Source organism: Scophthalmus maximus, chromosome 7 (assembly GCF_022379125.1).
Source record: "Scophthalmus maximus strain ysfricsl-2021 chromosome 7, ASM2237912v1, whole genome shotgun sequence".
NCBI classification, from domain to species: Eukaryota; Metazoa; Chordata; class Actinopteri; order Pleuronectiformes; family Scophthalmidae; genus Scophthalmus; species Scophthalmus maximus.
The window spans coordinates 15112953-15133417 of NC_061521.1; the positions used below are offsets into that span (position 1 = coordinate 15112953).

The 20465-nt window shown below is 42.3% G+C and overlaps 1 protein-coding gene and 1 long non-coding RNA gene across 2 annotated transcripts; both read right to left on the bottom strand.

Moving 5' to 3' along the window:
• Nucleotides 1–5578: 5578 nt before the first annotated feature.
• LOC118315719 lies at nucleotides 5579–10032 on the bottom strand. The gene is made up of 3 exons (XR_004794919.1): nucleotides 9813–10032; nucleotides 7009–7200; nucleotides 5579–6033 (listed from the first exon to the last, which is right to left on the bottom strand). It is a non-coding gene; the product is annotated as an uncharacterized LOC118315719 (long non-coding RNA).
• A 6690-nt stretch (nucleotides 10033–16722) lies between these two features.
• lysmd4 (LysM, putative peptidoglycan-binding, domain containing 4) lies at nucleotides 16723–19957 on the bottom strand. Its single transcript, XM_035643210.2, has 3 exons — nucleotides 19800–19957; nucleotides 18109–18381; nucleotides 16723–18009 (listed from the first exon to the last, which is right to left on the bottom strand). Exons 2-3 carry the CDS (start codon nucleotides 18370–18372, stop codon nucleotides 17449–17451), a joined length of 825 nt encoding a protein of 274 aa, XP_035499103.2. The 5' UTR covers nucleotides 18373–18381; nucleotides 19800–19957; the 3' UTR covers nucleotides 16723–17448.
• Nucleotides 19958–20465: the final 508 nt, after the last annotated feature.

The following is a 20465-nucleotide window of genomic DNA, read 5'->3' on the forward strand; positions in this document are numbered from 1 at the left end:
CTCAAAACACTTTACAATGCAAGTCGCATTCACCCACAACAACACACACACACACAAAGAGTGAGAGAGAAGGTGAGAGTGGGGGGGAGTGTGTGTTATTGATTCGGCAGCCAGCTAATTCAAGTCTTTTGTTACCTAATACAGTCTGATCTATCACCAATCACATCCCACTGCAGAGCACTAAACGCGATTTCCCCGAGCATGTTGATCCTCTTTCAAAAAGACACCTGGGAAAAGACGGAGGCAATAATAAAGAGAGGATTTCTGCAAACACTGACTCACACTGATGAACCCACGGTACGAGTTAACGCCAGGAATGTTAAAAAAACCAAAAAAAAAACATCCATACCTGATACAACATCATGTACCAGATGACCTTCAGTTGTTTGCATATTGGAATGTATCTATGTCAAGTATCAGACCCATATCGTCTGGGTTACTGAGAAAAACCACGTGAAGCCGCGTGCATCAAGATCAAGTACACAAAAACATTCATCTCTGCAGTCTAGAAAATGTATGAAAGTCTTCTTCAGTGGTGTGCCACCATCCCCATCATCTTCTTCTTCTTTCTTCTTCTGCTTCTTTTTCTAGGTTTCTGGCAGCCTGGATGCCTAGCAGCCACATTGCTGCCCCCCCCCCCTCTGGGATTGAATTACAATTCTGAGTCATTCTATATCCATGTAGGTTTTATCCTGTCAGTGCGATGAACTCAAACACTCTTTTAATAATCTGTGGCTGGCTCTCAGCAGAATTCAGCATAGCCACGCAGGCAGGGTATTGTCTTTGTGTGTGTGTGTGTGTGTGTGTGTGTGTGTGTGTAACTAACTCAAGAAACAAGTGGACGGAATTTCACGAAAATTGGTGGGAACATTAAAACCCTCCCGGTGTATTTCCATGATTAACGAATAGAGCTGATCTGTCAAAGGTCAATGAAAGAAAAAAAAATGGACGGAAATATACATTTTCTATGACGCCATTTCATAACAATGTCATAATGATGTAGATATGAAATGGCATTCTTTCAATATAAGCGAGTTACTATAGCCTGAATGGTGTATGTACAGTGTGCGCAGGGAACTGTGTTTTTGCTGAGACGTGAATTCCATTAGCAAGTGTTTCACAGTTTGTTGTTCTCTGCAAGTTCCACACGATCCGTCTTCCTGTTTCTCCGTCTATTCCACACCAGCCCACAGTGTCCCAGTGTCAGTCTGGTAGGAACAACTCCGTTCCTTCTCTCTCTCTCCCTCTCTACTCAAACGACAATGGTCTTTCTTCACACTATTTTTATATTGCGAAATAGTCACGTGTCTTCTTTTAATTTCCCCATTCTTTAGTTTCCGCCACATCTGTTATGCGTCTGTTGATAATGCATCGCAATATGTACTCGCTCATCTCCCGTCAATATATTTTTAGTTGCTGTATCTGCGGCAGTTGTCTACCTGCGTGTCACAGCACCTCACTAGGTCACAACAGCTTTATCTTCTATTATTTATTTTCCTCTACGAGTTCATGAACAGGCGACATCCTCCACCTGCACTCAGCAGCCTTCAGGGGTTTTTTGATATAAATATAGAGTAACATCTCTGTTTATATGCGACAAATAAATTAACATTAATGACGTATTAACAGAACGTAAGGGCAAAAATATCATATTTAACACTAGTGACAAACAAACACACACAGAAAAGACGTCGCATGACGTCTGTGCTACTTTTTTTCCCTCCTATAGCGTCACTTCAGTAAACAGACTTGAGTTATTGTGAAATATGTCTTGAATACGTGGAATATACTGATGTGCTGTCGTACTCTGTATTGGTAGTTAATGAGAAACATGCGTAATGTGAATGTGTTCAATTTATAAAAGCTGCTAACGGGCTCAGTTGTGTACAAGCTGCATCTTAGAGCCATGTTGTCATAACATGAACAAGATGTCTTTTTTTTGTGACTGAGAAACATCTCTTTGGCAAACAATGTTTAGCTGAGTTCAGAGGGAGTATTTTAAAATACTCCTGTGTCGCCGCTCTCTAAAACTGAACAGGAGAGAAAAAGAAGGGAAGACAAATAATCATCACACACAATAAAGAAATAGCACTGTTTTGAATGATACCAGTGTCTTTGCTCCATCTGTAACCTACGCAGAGAGTGTGTCTGGACTGCAAGAGAATTATTTACAGCGTGTTGTGGTGCTTCCCCTGGCTGTTTGGGTTTGGACGTGTCCCAGACAAAAGCCTGTCCAAATAAGATCAATGTGTTTCGTGCTTCTCTGCTCGGAGTCGACACTCTCCTGCAGCTCTGGGGCTGAGCAGACTGAAAGGAGGAATCGATGAGCGCTTACCCAGCTCTTATTAGACGGCAGAAAAGAACGTGTTCGAGTGTAATCACACATTGAGTGTATGGAGGGACGTACATCAGATGCATCCCTTTTGCATATGCGTGTATGATCGCAACATTAGATTGAATTTGCAGATTACTGTATTTAAATCTGCACGATTGAGTCCATTTTTTGGAAGGATAATGAGAAAAAAAAGGCAAATGCTGATCATCAGGACGTTGCAAATGGGACCTTTTCCCTTCACAGCTCTCTTTCAGTATTGTGCCAAATTGTATCGGCACTACTTACATGCATGGCAAAGGCTGCGTAATAAGAAACCGGGATAATGATCCATTACAACAGGGGAGGATCATCGGGACTTCTAGCACCTAGTGGGCTCACTCAGTGCTGCGGTTGTAAACATATAATGGCTTAATGGCGGGACAATTTGGAAGCAGCTGGAGGCGAAGCAGCCGAGGCAGCTGTTTCACTTCAGACCAGCAGGGGAGGGACCGAGGGGGGGGGGGGGCTGCAAACCACAGCCCTGCTTTAGCAAGCACATGCACACAGATCCAGGCACACTTATGCAAGCAAACATCACACGCCGTGATGCGGTTAAATTGTAGAACTATGGCATACTGAAAAAATTAAAAACAAGCATAGACAGTGAAAAATGTCCATCGCGTTTAATTCAGGCAGCTGATGTGGAGGGGAGCCGTCGGGACACACAAGAAGACAATTGTTTACGACACAGTCGAAACCCACAAAGCACCATCAAGTGTTGCAACGAGACCAACACATCGTGTTGGAGTTTGAGCTTCTTGTCTCTTGAAACCATCGTCGCTCTACGCTGATAATAAGACACATGCAGACGTGGTGTAAAACTATAAATAAAACGCCCACACGCAGCAGCACGTTGCAGGTACACGGCCACGGATAATGCTGCACTTTCTAATATTCAATCCGTTGATAGCAAACTATATTCAAAGGCACAAGAACCCAGGAATTTCTCCTTTCTTTTTTTACCCAGAGACCTTAGGAGCTCCAGCACCCTCTACTGGCAGCAGATATACCTTCTAGGTTTGTGGTTCTTGAAAACATACCCACGGTCCACAAGAAAAACCATCAGTCACATTCCCTTGCCCACAAGCTTAAAAACTATAATTTCGTGGCTTGACTACTACTTGAGATCTACTTGCTTGGACAACGTGACTGAGGTTTTTTTTTTTTTATGATCCAGATCATCTGAGTGCCTCAGCATGAGCCGGTCATGTTTGTCGTTTGCATTTTGACGCATTAGACATTTAAAAGTATAATTTAGCACGCCATGTGTTAAACAAAGCAAAAATATGGTGACAGTGTTGATCCATGTTGGAAATGGTGACCTGAGCAGAAATTTAAAGAAATGAAAATGTCTTTCTGCCGTGTGCATGATCCACACTTTGTTACAGACGGTGGTTGTAAACAGTGGAGCTGAGTGTGGTGCCACTCTGTTCTCGAGTGGAGAACCACTCACATTCACTCTCAGCACAAGCACATATTGTACACAGAGCCGAAATATTTTTGGCACCTGTGCAAACACACAGACAGACACACACACACACACACACACACACACACACACACACACAGACAAACTCTCTCTCTCTCGCATACACATAGACAATCATGAGACCTATTTTTAATACTGTGGCTCTGGAGCATCTCAAACAGGCGGAGGACTGTAACTTGAAAAGACAATGTGTGATACACCCTTATTTTTTCTCCTATTAAAAAAAAACATATTTTGCAAAGAATCAGACAACCTTGAAATTTGATATTTCTTTTGTTTTAAGAAAGAGAGTGCGGAGGCTGCTCAGCAGTTCGGCGAGGACACGTCACAGCTTATTGCAAGGTCAAATCAGAAAGAGCTTTCGCAAATTTGTATTCCAACCTCAGCAGCTCCCAAGTGAAGCAAGCTGAAGGTAAAAGGTGAGACAACTTTCGCTCAGTGACCAACTCAAAATGCGACAGAGCCAAAATCCCACTTGACGGATTCTTATTTACAGCCCTCCGCTCAAAGAGATGAACGCCGCGGTACGTTCCTCACAATAACAAAGCGTTGGCGATGAACAAGAGCCGGAGGAAGACCGACAGCTGCACCGCTTCACCTTCTGCAGCGAGTGTACACAAACAGTTGTTTCCCCCTCCGGAGCTCGACTTCTATTTCGCCAGTGATTATGAGGAATATGGTAGCGCTTGACCCGTGAATGTGACAAATAGGAAACAGACCGTCCTTACAGCTGTGAACAATTACAAACACAGGGTGGAATGTTTCTCCACCGCTGCTCTCAGGAATGTGCATCATTGCCCCTTTGTCCTCTCAACAAATTGGGGGGAAAAAGTCTATTCCGAGTCCGGTGTAATTCGTACATTAGAAGTGTTTGAAAGTGGTCTTTATTCTACCTTAGGCCGATCTTGACGCCTGTAAAAATGCCAAACTGATTGAGATGATGGAGTTTAGATGTGAATTTTGAGTGTTTCAGGTTGGTGCTACCGCAAAACGTTTGACTTGAGACTGATAATATATATACATATATATATATATATATATATATATATATATATAATTATATATAATTCCGGTTTGCTGGTGAAAAGTCACAGTTTAAACATGTGTGGAATGTCGAAAAATGTTCAAGTTGAGGTGGAAGTGAAAATGTAAATACCGAGGCACGTTAAAACTGTTGACGTGTCAGATTAAATGCGAGCACTTGTGAAGAGTGAAGGTGTATCGGCTTTAATAAAAGGGAAAGGAGCTGAAGCTTCAGCTGTTACGAGGAGGACGTCCTGAAAAGAAGTGAGGGCCGGTTCAAGTGTGTCGTCGCCTGAACGGGAGGCTCTGAATGAACTTTGGAATAAATTGTGTATCGTCAGAGGAACCTGTGAGAGTGAGAAGAGCTGTGGAAGGTTTTGGGTTTGTTGTTGTTGTTGTTGTTCAGATGTGAATAACTTGAGACCTGAGAGGATTCGAGGCGTCAACCACTGAGTGCAGCTGAAATGTCAGTTTAGGTGTAAGTGGTAAAAAGTCGTTGAGTCTTTTGAAGTGTGACTGTGGGGATAATACTGTATACACATCGCAAACATATTAACTGTGTATTAAGACTCAAATAATAAGGCGGAGACATATTATACAAAACATTGAAGCGTATTTTACAGGCTGAAACATCACTTTAAATATCCTCAGACATTAACTCCACATTAATACTTTTAATAATCCCTTTCATCACTGTAACAAAACAGCATCAATACTTAGAAAACCAAAAGTTTATTGAAAGCATGGTCAATAAAGTTTGAATTGTTGACAGATCTATTGACAAAATAATTTGAAGTCGTCTCTCAGGAAATAGATTCAGACTCTTTAGGTTATAAAAGTCTTTCATGAATTAAAAAAAAAGAAAGAAGAAAACCCCTCAACAGTTTGAGGTGTAAACTTCTGTAGGTTTGCGCGGCACCTTCACCGTGCACATGAGGATCCTTCTTAAAAAATCTCCATTCCTACCTGACAAGTTTAAACAAAGCAATTTCAGGCCCGACTGCACCTGCAGTATTGACACGTCTTGCCAGGCACGTCTCACAGGAAGACAATCATTTGTCTAGTAACACGACAAGGAATGAGCTCAGAGTCTGGACGACCGTCGGCTGAGTGATGGTTCGTAACAGGCTCACGTGATGAAGGTCATCTAGAATCAGAACAAAAACAAATCCCTGTCTTTATATTTATAAACCAGCATGAACTTACAATATCACAGGTTTGGGATGAATGTAGTATTGATTTTTTTGGAGATTGTCCACTTTTTCATCAACAACTTTCAAAAGATTTTGATTTCATGAATCAACTGTAAAAAATAATGTGGCATTCATTAAAGGCTGAGGCTGGTGATATTATACGTTCCAGTTATTTGGTCCCAAGTCAATTTGTTTCTACTGAAGACCTCGATCTTTTAATAAACGTCACAAAAATGCCTTAATATAACTTTTCTTTTTCTAATACAGCACACGTTGTTTTTAGCGAATGTTACTCAAACTGGAGTAAACAATATATATTTTAAGCCGATCTATGTGGTGTCAACTACAACCTGCCATGTTCTTCATTGTGGAGCAACATGTTACCTAATGGTGAGACATGTTGTGGTTTCAAGTATTTCACATCAAAAGATATGAGAGAAAGAGAAATACGCTTCATCAGACTTAGGCTGTACAGACAATATCAGTTAGTAAAAATTAGTTTGTATTCATGGGATTTGTTTACGAAAAGAAAAATACAGAATATCACCAGACTTATCCTTTAAAGGCGTCAAACAAAGGCCAGATATTTACTACATTTCAGGTTTTTGTCTGCATGAAAAGATCCATTATTAGCATTTTTCTTTCTTGAAGAGGATCAGCTTTCGCCGTGCACTTCCTTCAGTGGGCCTGAGGGCTGAGGTTGCTAGGCGATGGTGGCTATCTCCGTGGTGACGTGATCCCCCTCGGGCCTGGTTCTCACTCATCACATCCGCGGAAAGATACAGGGACGTGTGCATACACACACTTGCACACACACACAGATGTCTCTCACGCACACACACACACACACACACACACCGACGGACCACTGCAGTCCAGAGGTCTTTCTCTCGCTCTCCTCTTATCTCTGGGAGGCTGTTGTCACTCACTCATTGCTGTGCTGAGAGGAGCTTCGATGGTCCGACCTGATGAGGCTCAGGAAACACCTCCGAAGCCTCTCGGGTGTCAAGCAGAACCAGATGGTGACAATGAAGAGGCCCTGGGAGCAGGAGCAGCTCACCACCTCCTCCGTCCACTGCTCAAACAAGTTGTGAACACAAAGCTCTGTTTATTCTTGAAACCTGGAAGAGATTGATTTTGAATCACTTAAAAAAAATTCCCTTCAAATATTTAAATGTCCTTAAAATACACATACTGTTGATGTACCTCACATTTTCACAACACGTTCTGTGTTGGGTTTTTTTATAACTTTTTTCATTTTCTATTTATTAAAACTGAATTTGATTGAAGGGCAGTTTTGGGGGGGTTGGCTTGAGACGCTCAGATTTGATGAATACACTGTTGATTTCCAGGTCGTCATTAACACAAATACATGCTCTGGATGAGTTTGGAGGTGGGTGAAAGAAAAAGACACATTACAGCATGTCATCAGAACGTAAATCCAACTAAATGTGAGCCCTTGGACATTTTGTGGACAGCATCGTATTAACTATATACTCACTATGAGAGTCTATTGGTGCCTTTGTTTTCCTGTATCTGTATTTAATAGCACTATACTCTGGTGGCAGTTAGAGTAAATGGAGCTAAAAACACACACCTCTCCTAGCTGATCTGAGTGGCTCAACGAAATGTTAAAGTGTAGAACAAAGTCTGACTAGGTTAGGTTACAGTGTGTTAGGAGGCTTCATTGTCATCACTGACACACACACACACACACACACACACACACACACACACACGCACGCACGCACGCACGCACACACGCACACACACACACACACACGGTCCGTGTTCACTGTACGACAGAGCACAGAGAGGAATCATGTTTTCCATTCCCCTACTCGTCCTCTCGTGCAGCCGTATCCATGGGAGCACAAATCAGGTCAGAACAACAAATCAACATGGAGAAAATGATTTCATATCACTTTCAGAGCGAGGAAAGAATGAGTGCGTATGGTTTTTATAGAGCATTCATAAAGCAAGTCATCACAGTATAATCAAATTAAAGAGTTTGGACAAGAAGAATGTTTTCTATGTGTGTCAGATTTCAGGTCGAGAAAGTTATGGCTATAAATAGATGATTAAAAAATGGACTGTAAATAGACCTCAGGAGTGCAGTGTAGCTGCCATCCCCATTCAGACCCTAACAAACCATCAGCCACAAAATGGCTGGTGCTGGACCCATCTGTCATACCTCTGACTAAAACTACTGATTGGTCACTATTCATATAAAAGTACTTACTGATATGTATGTTAATATGTTAATTGAATTACGAGTAAGCATGTGTATGTGTCTTTCGTGTGAGGCATCTACAACAGCCACATGTGCTACTGGAAGGGAGTCATTATAGACCTTACATTTCCAATTTTCCAAAACTCTAAGTCTTGTAGAGTGTCATAAAATATGCTCTGTGTCATAAAATAGCAAATCACTAAAAAGCCTGTGCATGCTCGAATCCGCATGAATATTTAGCAGCAGCCACAGTGACAGAACACAGCGAGTCTGCAGCCCCAGCAGTCTGTTTTGGGGTTTTTTCCTCCTCTGGCTGCCTGTGTGTTTATCACAGAGCTGCGAGGCACCGAGAGAAGAGTGTGCTTACATTTCTCAAGGGTTTATATTCCACTAATCCTGATTGCTATCTTGGTGCTCTTAAAAATGCTGAGCATCTACCGCATACAAGTGTTGATTAGTTCAGTTTCTAAGTGAATTTGCTCAAGTATCTGTGTGCCGGTCCTTCATCAGGGCTTCTAAAATACTTTAACATTGATGCTTGTGTCCTTGTACCATTGATTACAAAAAGGTGTTTCTTTTATCCCACAATAACCTGCTCCAGAGCACACATGAGTGACCTACTTAAAATATTGTTGTGTCAGATAACTAGAAGACAAGATCTGGCCTCATCACATAATGGACTGAATTAGCGCAACAGCTACAGAATGGAAGGCTATAAATTCACGGTTTCCAAAAGATGAATCCTACTGATCTGTGATCCTCCGACTGTTCCTCTGTCACGACCGTCAGGTTGACAGTTGAGGTTTTTGCATTCCAGGTGCAAGATACCCACGAAAATAATTCCAATTTGCCTGAACTATACTGGAATTCAGTGGCGATTAGCCAATGTCTGCATGCAGCAAGCTAAACTAAGATGGTGAATCTTAAATCTCCGTAAATTTGATCAAGGGTCTGGCAGGAACATTTCTAGAAAATATTCAGAGGCAACATTTGCAAAAAAAATATTTTTTCTCATATACAGACCTCTTGAGAATTTCAGGAAAATGTCAGGACTTCACAGTGCATGTCTGAAAAGCAGCATGTGACTGATACTAACAGAGAACTGACCATAATAGTACCTGAGTTATTTTAGCAGCTGTAGTACGAGATTAGCAAGCGCACTGCTCATAGCAGTTGCCCTAGTAGTCTTTTCCTGTATTCTTCCTACACGGTTGGTTTTCCATTTCACACGCAAAAGAAAGTACAATCTTGCACCCACTGCCCTCGATTTGTCCCCTGGCGTCTTCTGACTGTTGAATAAAAGATCTGCTTGCATCTGGAGACTGCGAGCTGAATTAATGACCAATCAGCACAATTGTGCGCGCACACAAACACATGGCTCTGTTTATATCTCTCGAGTCTGCACAGTCTGACTTCCACACAGCGTTTCTGAACAGGAAGAGCGAGCTGCAGCTCACGAGCTTCATTTTGAATTCAAAAGGTTTCAACATCAGTCCTCACCTGACCAGTGTTTTTGTCTCGTCTCCCCAATGGCAAATAATCTTCAAGGTTACATTTCCGTCTCGAGGTATAAAGCTTGTGTCAATGTGTCTTTATCTGGCCTTGGATCAGGAGCCGCTCACCAAAAGAGACCGGCCCGATAAGTACTCCCCCATGTGTGATGAGAGATACACGATCGTTCCCTGTTTCCATGCTCCACTGTTGACCGAGTCCTCCATCATGTTTCGATCGGCCTTGTTCTTCCTTTCCATTCAGCAGTGCTGCACTTGAATGTCCCTATCTGCCACTGAGTTGTCTCTGTAAAGTTCAAAAGATCCTTTTGAAGGTCGACATTGCACCTAACACGTCATCCTGTAAATCAATTTAAAACAATCATCTTATATTATTTTTTAATTCACTTGAATCTATCGTAAACTATATCACAATCGTACACATTAAAAAAAAATCACTTTAATTTATATTAATTATAATTGTCTGCACATCTGTACGCAAATCTTTCATTTACACATGGCATTTTGGCCGTGTCTAATCTTTGGTGTGTTTCTGACTTTATGCAGAAGAATGATTTGTAAACATCTGCCCTTGACATGTGAGTCAACGGCGAACACAAGAGCAGCTTTCTCAAGCAACTAAATTTTCCTTTGAAAAGGCTACGCTGAGAACATCTGCATGGGAACCTCTGGGAATGGCAGGAAATTGGGCATCTCCCAGCGTGAAGCGCAGTGAATGTTTTGAAGCGCTTCACAGGGATGCGCAGGGTACTGAGCGCTTCAACCTCCAAACCCCGACAGGATTTATGGAGTCTGGCCGGAATGGGTTCTTGTTCCCCATGTCATCCTCCAAGCAAATTGCTGTATTGGGCTCATCTCTGGGCTGCTGGGGTGATTTTGTCTCCTGGCATAATTACTGTTATTGTGTTTTCACAATATGTCCACAACATTGTTCCAGCTGTAGTTAACAATACACTTGTGTGATATGACATGAACGCCGGTGACAGAGGAGGATTTTCAAGTCATTAACACTCACTCCAGTGCACATACTTGCATTGTTCTCCCTCTTATTTTTATAAAAATCCCCAAGGGTCTTTGTGTGGAATAAACCACAGACTGAGAAATATCTGTGAACAGGAATGCCCCACCAGTGCAAGGGGAAAATTACAGTCCCAGTTTAAAAGCAATCCAGTTTTAATAGTCTTCATCTGGCACTGGCGAGCTACGAATTATCCGCCAAGAGTTATGGTTTAAATTGTGCCTGAGACTGCAGAGCTGAGCAGACGGCACCTGGTCTGAAACAGCTGTTTCACACACACACACACACACACACACACACACACACACACACACACACACACACACACACACACACACACACACACACACACACACACACACACACACACACACACAAACACACACACACACAGTTCTGCTGCTTAGATCAAGATTTTATGTTAATGTCTCAGAGGCAGAAAATAGAAAAATAGTCTCTCTTTGATATTTAAAAACCAATAAGTTTCAAGTGTTTGATTTGGCATCTTCAAGCTGGTGGAAGAGAAGAATACAAAGTAAAGTCTTTCTAAATTCAGTATCTGAAATCACTCAGTATCTTTTTGCAAACAATCGACACCTGATTAACTCTCATAATGGGCTTTGATTAATCTGCGTGTTTATTGCCGGCCTCTTTAAAGGGAGTCTGAGCATTGGCTGGTTTAATGGTTCCGAACAAAGCGTCATAATGTGTTTAATTTCCACAGCACTGCAGGTGTAATATACTACGATATGAGAGAATAGCGAGAGCCCATCTCCAGCCTTTTGTTCACATGCTCGTTCAGGCCAGGCAGGTGGTCAGTTGAGTTGCATCCAGTGATTTAGAGAAGCATGTCCAACCCATTATCCTCTCTTCATCCATGCCTGTCTTGGTGAATTTGTTTCTTCCTGCCAGCATTTCTTATTGTTCTAACAAGGACACAGTGGAGTTCCACAATTATATGAATGAGTATATGAGCTGAGAATTTCAAATCACAGCAGACGGGGCAGATGTGAACTCCCCAGTTCAATGAATAAAAGGGATCACTGAGGAAGAGGAGCAGGATGAAGAGCAATCCAGGGGATCCATCCAGAGTGAACTCTGTCATGGCAGCCGTTAGTCCCCCATGGATCAGCCAGGGACAATATTGATGAAAATGCTGCAACAAACCAACAAATTTATAAATTGGACAAAAGTATTCTATTTTTCTATTTAAGACCACTTATTTTACTTTATTTATGCTAAATTGTACATTATGAGTATACTTAGGCGAAAGATAGAGCTGAATAGTTCTTTGAAGGATTACTCCAATGTAAATTGCAGTTTGTGCTTTATATATCACTAATTTTATGTCTCTTATGATATGTTTTTATGAAGATTTAGGTAATAGCTGTAGCATTAAAGAGAATTAGCCTTGTATGGAGCATATTGACGATATCCGTGTGGCAGAATAGGATCCAAGCACAGTAGTACAGTAGTGTAAAGTTACATGATCATACAGTTACTGAAACGATGCCGTGATTTCAACACATAATTCGAAGGGTTGAATAATCTGGAACATTGTTATATTCTTATTTAATCTCCCTTTCTATCAACACAGTCGGACAGCCACTGCTAAAGATCATGAAGGGAGTAAGTCTAACAGACGTGACATCTCTAATCTTTCTCTCGGTTATTCACACATGTGGAGTTCATCAATGCTACTTTGTCCTTTGCTCGGTTGGTTCACCTCAGGCACCGACAACGCGGTCAAACAATCTGTAGTGAGGATTACAGATACAACATTTCGCCACTCTGGGACTAATTACTGACGTCTGAGAGGCATCGCAAAGGTTCAAGAGACAATCAGAATAAAAGACCATGTACTGTAACTCTGCACTCTTCACGTACTCTGTCTGCGTAGTTTGACTAGAACCGTCCCGAGGGTGAAGACCCCGCAAACCTTGGCTGGAATGTAAAACAGGTGCTGCACCATTGGTTCCTCCACAGCGGGGGGTGGGGGAAGAAAAACAGCCGCCCCTGCAGGAACATGACTGACAGAACTTCACATTCTCCAGCCAGCTGCATCTCCAGATGATCCCTCACTTACACAGTCAGACTTAAGGGATAACATACAGCGTGCATATAATACAATACGATGTGTGTTCTGTTTTAACAGGAAGATCCACTGCATTTACAAAGAAGTTGCACTCCAGTGGTTAGATGTTCCTTAATAGCACAACTGCTGATTTGTCTGGCTGATTAGTTTTAATAGCGTACTTTAGATGCTGTTTATGGTTCTCATAGGACTAAATATATGCTGAAAAAAACACAAATCAATCTTAACTCTTCGTTCGACACCCTTTGTGTTCTTGAAGTGGCACTGCAGCATCTGGCCTGGATTTATATAGCCACATTCTGGCTGGGGATTCAAAGAGAAGATTTTTTTTAGATTTTTTTTAATTGAATCCACTCGGAGGATTGTTAGACTGAAATGTCTCTTGGCAAGAAGCTTCAAATACATACTCATGTTGCTTTGTCATGTGACCTCTCTCACTGACTGAAACCGTTCTGATTTGTTTCTGTCACATTTTTGACTTGTGTCAAACTGATCCTAATCTTTTCACGTCGATACATGAAAAGCGAAAAGTAAGTTCTTTTTGGAGAATGGGCCGTCCTGGAGAATAATATTGTAATCCTTTCTGTTGTAGTACTATAAGCGCTATAAAAGAAAACGGTATTTAATCCAAATCCTTTTCACACTGACTGTGGTTTTGGTTTGTCCATGAATGTCTTCTGCTGCCTCCCTTCCACCAGTCCACTAAACACTAAACCTACTGCTGCGCAACAATACACACATTCACAGGCCACAGACAGCAAATTGCTTCTCTCATTCCCCACCACGCCCTGCCTTCATTCTTGGCCACCTGCAAAACAAACTGTGCTGGAAATTTCACTACAAATTACCCTGTGTCTGCCAAACCCCCCTGGGAGTGGAGGAAATCAAAACCTCGCATCTCCCTGCCCCCCCCCCCGCAGCAAAAGCAACAACAATAATAAATAACAACAGCAAAAAGCAGCAGCCTAACATTTTGATTGTATTTTGGTTTATAATACTAATAAACATGTTTATTTTAGTTTACTTTTACTGAATTTTAAGGTTTCAGTTTTTCCCCATGAGTGACTTCATTTGACAAGTCCAAAGGAAACTTTCACCAAAAAGAGCTGATTTGATTCCCTTTTCTTTCTCTTTTCATGTCTGGAGGTGAAGAACAGAAAAACCACATGAAAGATCCCAGTTCACTTTTGTCAACACAGATTTCCACGAACAACCTGTTACTTCTGCGGGCTCGGGGTCAACGTGACATCGTGAAACCGAGTCTTCGATTCCCCACGAAGAAAGCGTGAAAGCTGAGACCTGCTTTGCTTCAGGGGGGGAATCAAAGGAGGGCACATACCTCAGCAGTGAATAATGACCCACAGCGTGAAGCCAACCGCGTTGACGCTGTCGGGGCCACAGCGCCTCCTGCTGACGGATGTGCAGAACTGCACGCAGGCAGGAATGTCAGAGGGAGAGAGAGGAGAGTCAGTGGCCGTTGTGCCAGAGAGATGAGTGTTGAAAGCTCCTTGGAAAAAGGATTAGGGCTGTTTACGTTGGCCAAGTGGCCCGCTGCCAGCTGCTCAAGTGTGCAAACGTCTTAAAGCTGCAGAGCTTCGGCCTGCTCATGAATCCTTTCACTCCGTTTGCCCTCCGCCCAGACTGCATGCATGGCTGTGCTTTGTTCAGGGGCATGGGGGGAAAGCCCCTTCAGCTTGGGCCCCCACCCCCAGGAAAGCACACTACGCTGAAAACATGCTGGATTCAAAAATCTGTTTTTCTGTGAAACAGCCCCTAAAAACGAACCCTAACCCATAATATTCTAGGTAGAAAATGTGTGTTGCACTGTAAACCTACAAACTAAGATCAACAAGTTCTGGTTGATTTTTGTATTATTATTTTCAGTGTTATCAGACACTTATATGTCAGTCATTTTCTTCTGCTCATTGACATGTACTTAAAAAAACCCACACACACACACACACAATCAGACACCATTTTGTATTTCGGATTGTCGAGTGTAAGAATCTGATTACATATATTTGAGTCAATCTTTCCTCTACAGGAGCAGACTCGATATGGATTTCCTCAAATAAAAGACAGGCAGGGAGCAGGAGTGTCCAGGTTGGAGGTAAAGGGGGATAAGGGGGTGGATGGGGGGAAAAGGGGGTGGGTGGAGGCCCATATATCAACAGTAGGATAAGACTCAGCCTGGGAGATGGCAGCGTGCCAGAGCTCTGCGGCCTGGAGCTACATCAGAGCAGGGTTCGTGAGCTGTACTTATGAGACCAGGGTCTCGGGTCATGGAATAATAAAAGGCACAGAGCCTCTGCAGCAGCATAGAGCTAAACTACAACTTTTGTTCTCGCGTCAAGAGAAAAATTGCAAACAATTTGGACTGTTACACTTTGTGTTTATAGAAAAATATATGACAGACACACCCGTGTAACAGGGGTTTGTTCTTTGAGTCTTGGATAATGAGAATATAGATTGTTTACCCCCGGTGGTTGTAGGCTAAATGCAAGTAGAGGACGCGCCTACTAATATTCACAGGTTATAAGAAATTAAAGTCTTGCATATTCACAAAATTCATAATCTCTTTCTAAAGGCATTGAAATGTCTCTCGTGTTTTCTGACTTTAAACCAGAGTACAAACTGTTTGGACAACCATGTTTGGGAACAGGATCTTTCAGATGATCCAGGTTCAGACTCCAGTACAGCGAGCATCCAGGGGTCAGACACTGGATTTCCTTTTAGTTTCAGCAGTGCTGCTCTGTTCCTGACTTTGTACTTGGACTTCTACAGAGGAGGAGGAAAAGCAAAACAATTCATTTTGCCTTCGGGCCTTTAAAAATCCTGCTGGTTGTGTTACTGAGTGGAATCATGTTGCATTGCTTCTGGGTTTGAAGGACTGACTGTGTTGTTCAAGAGACTACAGACGACTCGCTATGGTCAATGCAGTCAATAAGATATGTTGTGGAATACTAAGAAGACTGATGTGTAGCTGCCAAAAGGTTTTGTTTCTCATCATTTACTGAAAATACATTACATTAAAAACTATGTTGACATTAATTTACGAACCAAAATCAGCACATCAACCAAATACTCATCCTTCATGGAGTCTTACTCAGGAGCTGTGGAGACGTGATAGTCTGACTAACTCCCTCAAAACACAAACACACTACAGACACACTGTTTGTGTAATGTGGATACTGCAACAACAATAAAACTTTAGATATGTATAAATGGATATTTGCTGTAGTGAGTGGTTGTATCTCACAAATAATAATCTAATGACAAGACAGACAGAAAACTTCAGACGCACTATTTCACCACATACACTCACTTGTTGGTTTATTAGTAACACCTCCACTAAAACTAATGACAACAGTCCTGCGATTGATCCGCCCTTTATGTTATGATGTTCAAGGAGCTGTTCCTTTAATCGTTTGATCATTTTCAAAAGCTGCTGTTTGTCGTGCTGTCGCTGTACAATGACTGAGTTTCTATTGAATAGAAAAATTGCTCAATCAAAAGAATCAGTCATGCACATCTAATGGAACTTGGAACTTAAACATTTTAGAAAAATGTTAAGAAAACCATTCACCCGTTTCATGAAGTTAATTTTAAAAGTGCCAAATTCACCACCTGTTCACAGTGGACTGCCCATCGTACTATGAAAGATGTGGTGTGTGCAATATAAATATAATAAGGGTTGAAGGCACTTTCCTTAATCTCGCACTTGTACTTTTCAGAATGAAACACTGTATGTTAGAGCAGCCGTTAAATAAACACAATCACACAAAATAAAGTATATTGCACCGCATTGTTGCTGTAAACATAATTCACACTTTTGGCATCGTCAGACCCAGAGATAAGGCATGAGGGTGCGTTGGCAATAACTAAACACATTAGACACAAAAAATAAGTTAGATGAGAAATGGCACACAAACAAACAACGCTCAAACCTGCGTCAAGTAGTGTGTAACCTCACACAGTTTTGTTAGCAGGGGAACATAATACATCTCGTTTTATCAGTTTAAAAATATATTACTTATTTACACCTGATAGGTGATACCTGACACAGATATGATGACACTGACATTGCATTGCTGAGGAGGCAGCTTGTGATAAGAGCACAACAATTTTTCAGATAGTGTCATGTGAAGGAAGTATAAGACACAACCATTAAATACCTCAGATTTGGTAAAAACACCTGAGGAAAAACTGCGATCCAAACAAACACGCAGGGGTTTTCAGGAAATCAGGATTTCAGAGAACTGTTCACTATGAAAGTTGTTTTCTAAAATTCTGGTGTCCTATATTGTCACAATAACGAAAGCGATATGCAGAGACGTCACTCCACTGCACTGCAGTATCTGCCTCCATCTTCACAGTTACAGTGTAATAAAATGACTTTCACTCCTCTGAACTAGACACATGCTGTTATTGCACTGAGCTAAATCATTTAAAGATTTGGCTTTATCTCGATTGTCTTGAATTGACTCTGGTTTCCTGAGACACAAGTCTGAACTATCCTGGCTCTTGAAAATGTTCGAGTCCTCTTGTACCGAGGCCCGGGCCTGAGTTGTTTGAAGAGGTGACAGGTGAATGTAAAGCACCACTATCGTCTGTTGGCGAAACTACTCCGTTATCCTTAGTTTTAATATAAATTACATAAAATAATGGCAGGATGATGCCTATCAGGAGCATGGCGACCACAGCGTTCCACCACTGGATGCCCCAGTCGGCACCGTGACTCGTCAGGCCCTGTCCTCTTAAACCAAACCTTTGCTCTTTCTCAGAGTTGTCCAACATATCGTCGTCTTGATTGTTCGTGTTCTGAATCAATTTCTCAATGTCGTTGTCCACCTCCATCAGAAAGTCTGTGACCTCCTGTACGTGTGGTTGACCCCGGGCTCTGTCCTGAGGCTTCACTGGCACGGTCGATGATTGTGGCATAACTTCTTCTTCTTTTTTGTCTGTGTAGGTCTCTGTTAAAAAGCTGTGTTTCTGAACCGGTATTTTGATCGATGTCAGTGCAAATAAATCCTGCTCCTGCATGAGGTTGTTCACCCGCTTTATATCTGCCACCTGTTGGCAGAAACAGGAATAAAAAGGTACATCAACATCATAAGAGTACAACCACAAGGGCACTGAGGAGATTAACACCAGTCTTTTGAAAATGTTTACCTTACAGCCGTAATGCAGCGCAAGCTTGTTAAGATTGTCGCCATCTTCCACCTTCCGCTCCAGCAGCTGGACGTTCCTCTGTCGGTCCTGCTCCTGCTCTCGCAAAACACACGGCCTCATCTCCATGACATCGAGGTCCTCGCCGTCCGAGGATGAAGCCGACTCATTCGGCCTCCTATTGAACATGTAGACCTGACCATCTGCGCTAGCATGGACGTCCACCGGGGCTTGGAAGGCCCGTGGAGCGTGCTCCCCACGCCGCATAGTGAAAGCCTAGAGAAAACAAGGTTTGTTTCTTTTATTTTTCCTGATTTAACAACTAAAACAGAAGTACATTTTCAGCCTTGCTCATACAGCACATGCACTACACATCCATGAAGATCATACAAACTAATAACATGTTTAAATACAATGGTACAAAAGTCTGTGACCACTTTTAGACCCGACCGTCCAAGTTTTGTAATGCATATTCAAAAAGCACTTGAGATTGTCAGTTATAGTTGCATCTCAGCACAAGGTCAATTTTCATGCCAGCACTGACTCAAATGTTTACTGGGTGAACAGCACTGAAGCATTCATGGGAGGGTTTCCATGACTCATGACTCCTTGGAATCAATTTGACAGAAATCAGCAGCAACAGAGAACTTTAATCCCTGCGCATAGAGACGGAGACAAAAGAGCAACATAAAGTGTATGAAGGTGATGATGGGGCCATCGTGTACAGGCAGAACAGCTTCACTGCAGCCTGGCATTGATTCTACAAGACTACTGGAAATGTCCTGAGGGCTGCAGGAACATTATTCTTCAGGATTATATTCCATCAATTGGTATTGTGGTGATAGTGGTGGAGAGCACTGTCCAACATGTGAGGCGTTCAAGACAGATCTGGACACTGAAGGCCACAACATATGATCTACAACGCATGAGTCACAACAAATGATCCACATCATATGATTCACAACACATGATTGACATAATTTACATCAGACCATTCAGTGACCCCTTGTGCGCTATGGATCTGAATGTAAACTTTCACACGACTCTAAACGAACAAAGGCAAGAGTTGTTCAGACTGCAACTATCGATGACAGCACCTTAATCATAACACACGGTGTTTAAGTGGTGACACTGTATGTATTTGACTATGATAAACCTCGAATTGCGAGCTACAATATTCAATTTAATCTAAGGGTCGTTAACTTAAACAAGTGTTCACGAGTCCAGTTGTCGAAGGACGGAGCCCACAGGGAGCGCGTGAAGGCAGCATTAACGCCAGCTAACAACCTGAAGCTAACAGCCTGAAGCTAACAGCCTGCATCTAACAACCTAAAGCTGGCATCCTGAAGCTAACAGCCTGCATCTAACAGCCTGAAGCTAACAGCCTGCATCTAACAACCTGAAGCTAACAACCTGAAACTAGCAGCCTGAAGCTAGCAGCCGGAGGCTAACAACCTGTGGCTAACAGTCTGAAGCTAACAGTCTGAAGCTAACGCTAGCATGCGAGGAGCTTCAGCGCGTACATGTGTTCGCTCAGCTGTCGCCACCGTGGCCAAGTCAGCGAACTGCTTCGCACCGGCTAGAGTTACAGCTAGCTGCTGTGCGTTGAGGCCGCGTGGATTGACGCTGTCAACAGGTCATATGGTTCTACAGACTCTTTAAACTCAGACTGCGCTGATTTATCAGCCAGTTACCTTATCGACGAGCTTCGTCAACAGTGACCCGAGGCACCGCCTCTCGACAGCAGTCCGTCCCCTGCGCGGTTCTCCAACATTGAGCTGTAAACTGTGGCAACAGCTTCCAGTTGCTAGCTGCTAGCCGCTAGCTCCTTCTTCTTCTTCATTGTGGTTATTTTTTTGGCAGATTGTAATACCAAGGATTAGGGGGGATACCGCCACCTACTGTACCGGCGTATGTAGAACAGGCTCGAGTTAAAAATCAATAAAGCCCAGCATCTCTCCTCCTCTTCTTCAACCGTGTCCTCTCTTCGTCGTATTTAGAATGTTCAGCATTTTCAACTACATCACATTGTATTTACCCTTCCCAATAAAAACATTTGGTTATTCAAACCAGTGTTATCAAACCTCAGCCTAATCAGCACTCCCCTATCTCTTCTATTTCTTCCTTGAATACTTTATTTGATAACGTGTCCCTGCCTTTGCTGTCTTCATCCCATTTTTACTGCCAAAGTTCTGAGATTTGTATGCTTAATGCGATAGTTAATTAGTATTGTTTCAGCATCTTCAGGTCCCATGTTGAAGTCAGTAAGTGCCTTTTGTTTTCTTAACAGTGATACGTGTGGGATATATTTATGACAATTAAATATTAACTGTCACTCTATGGGGGGCTTTGTCGCCCCC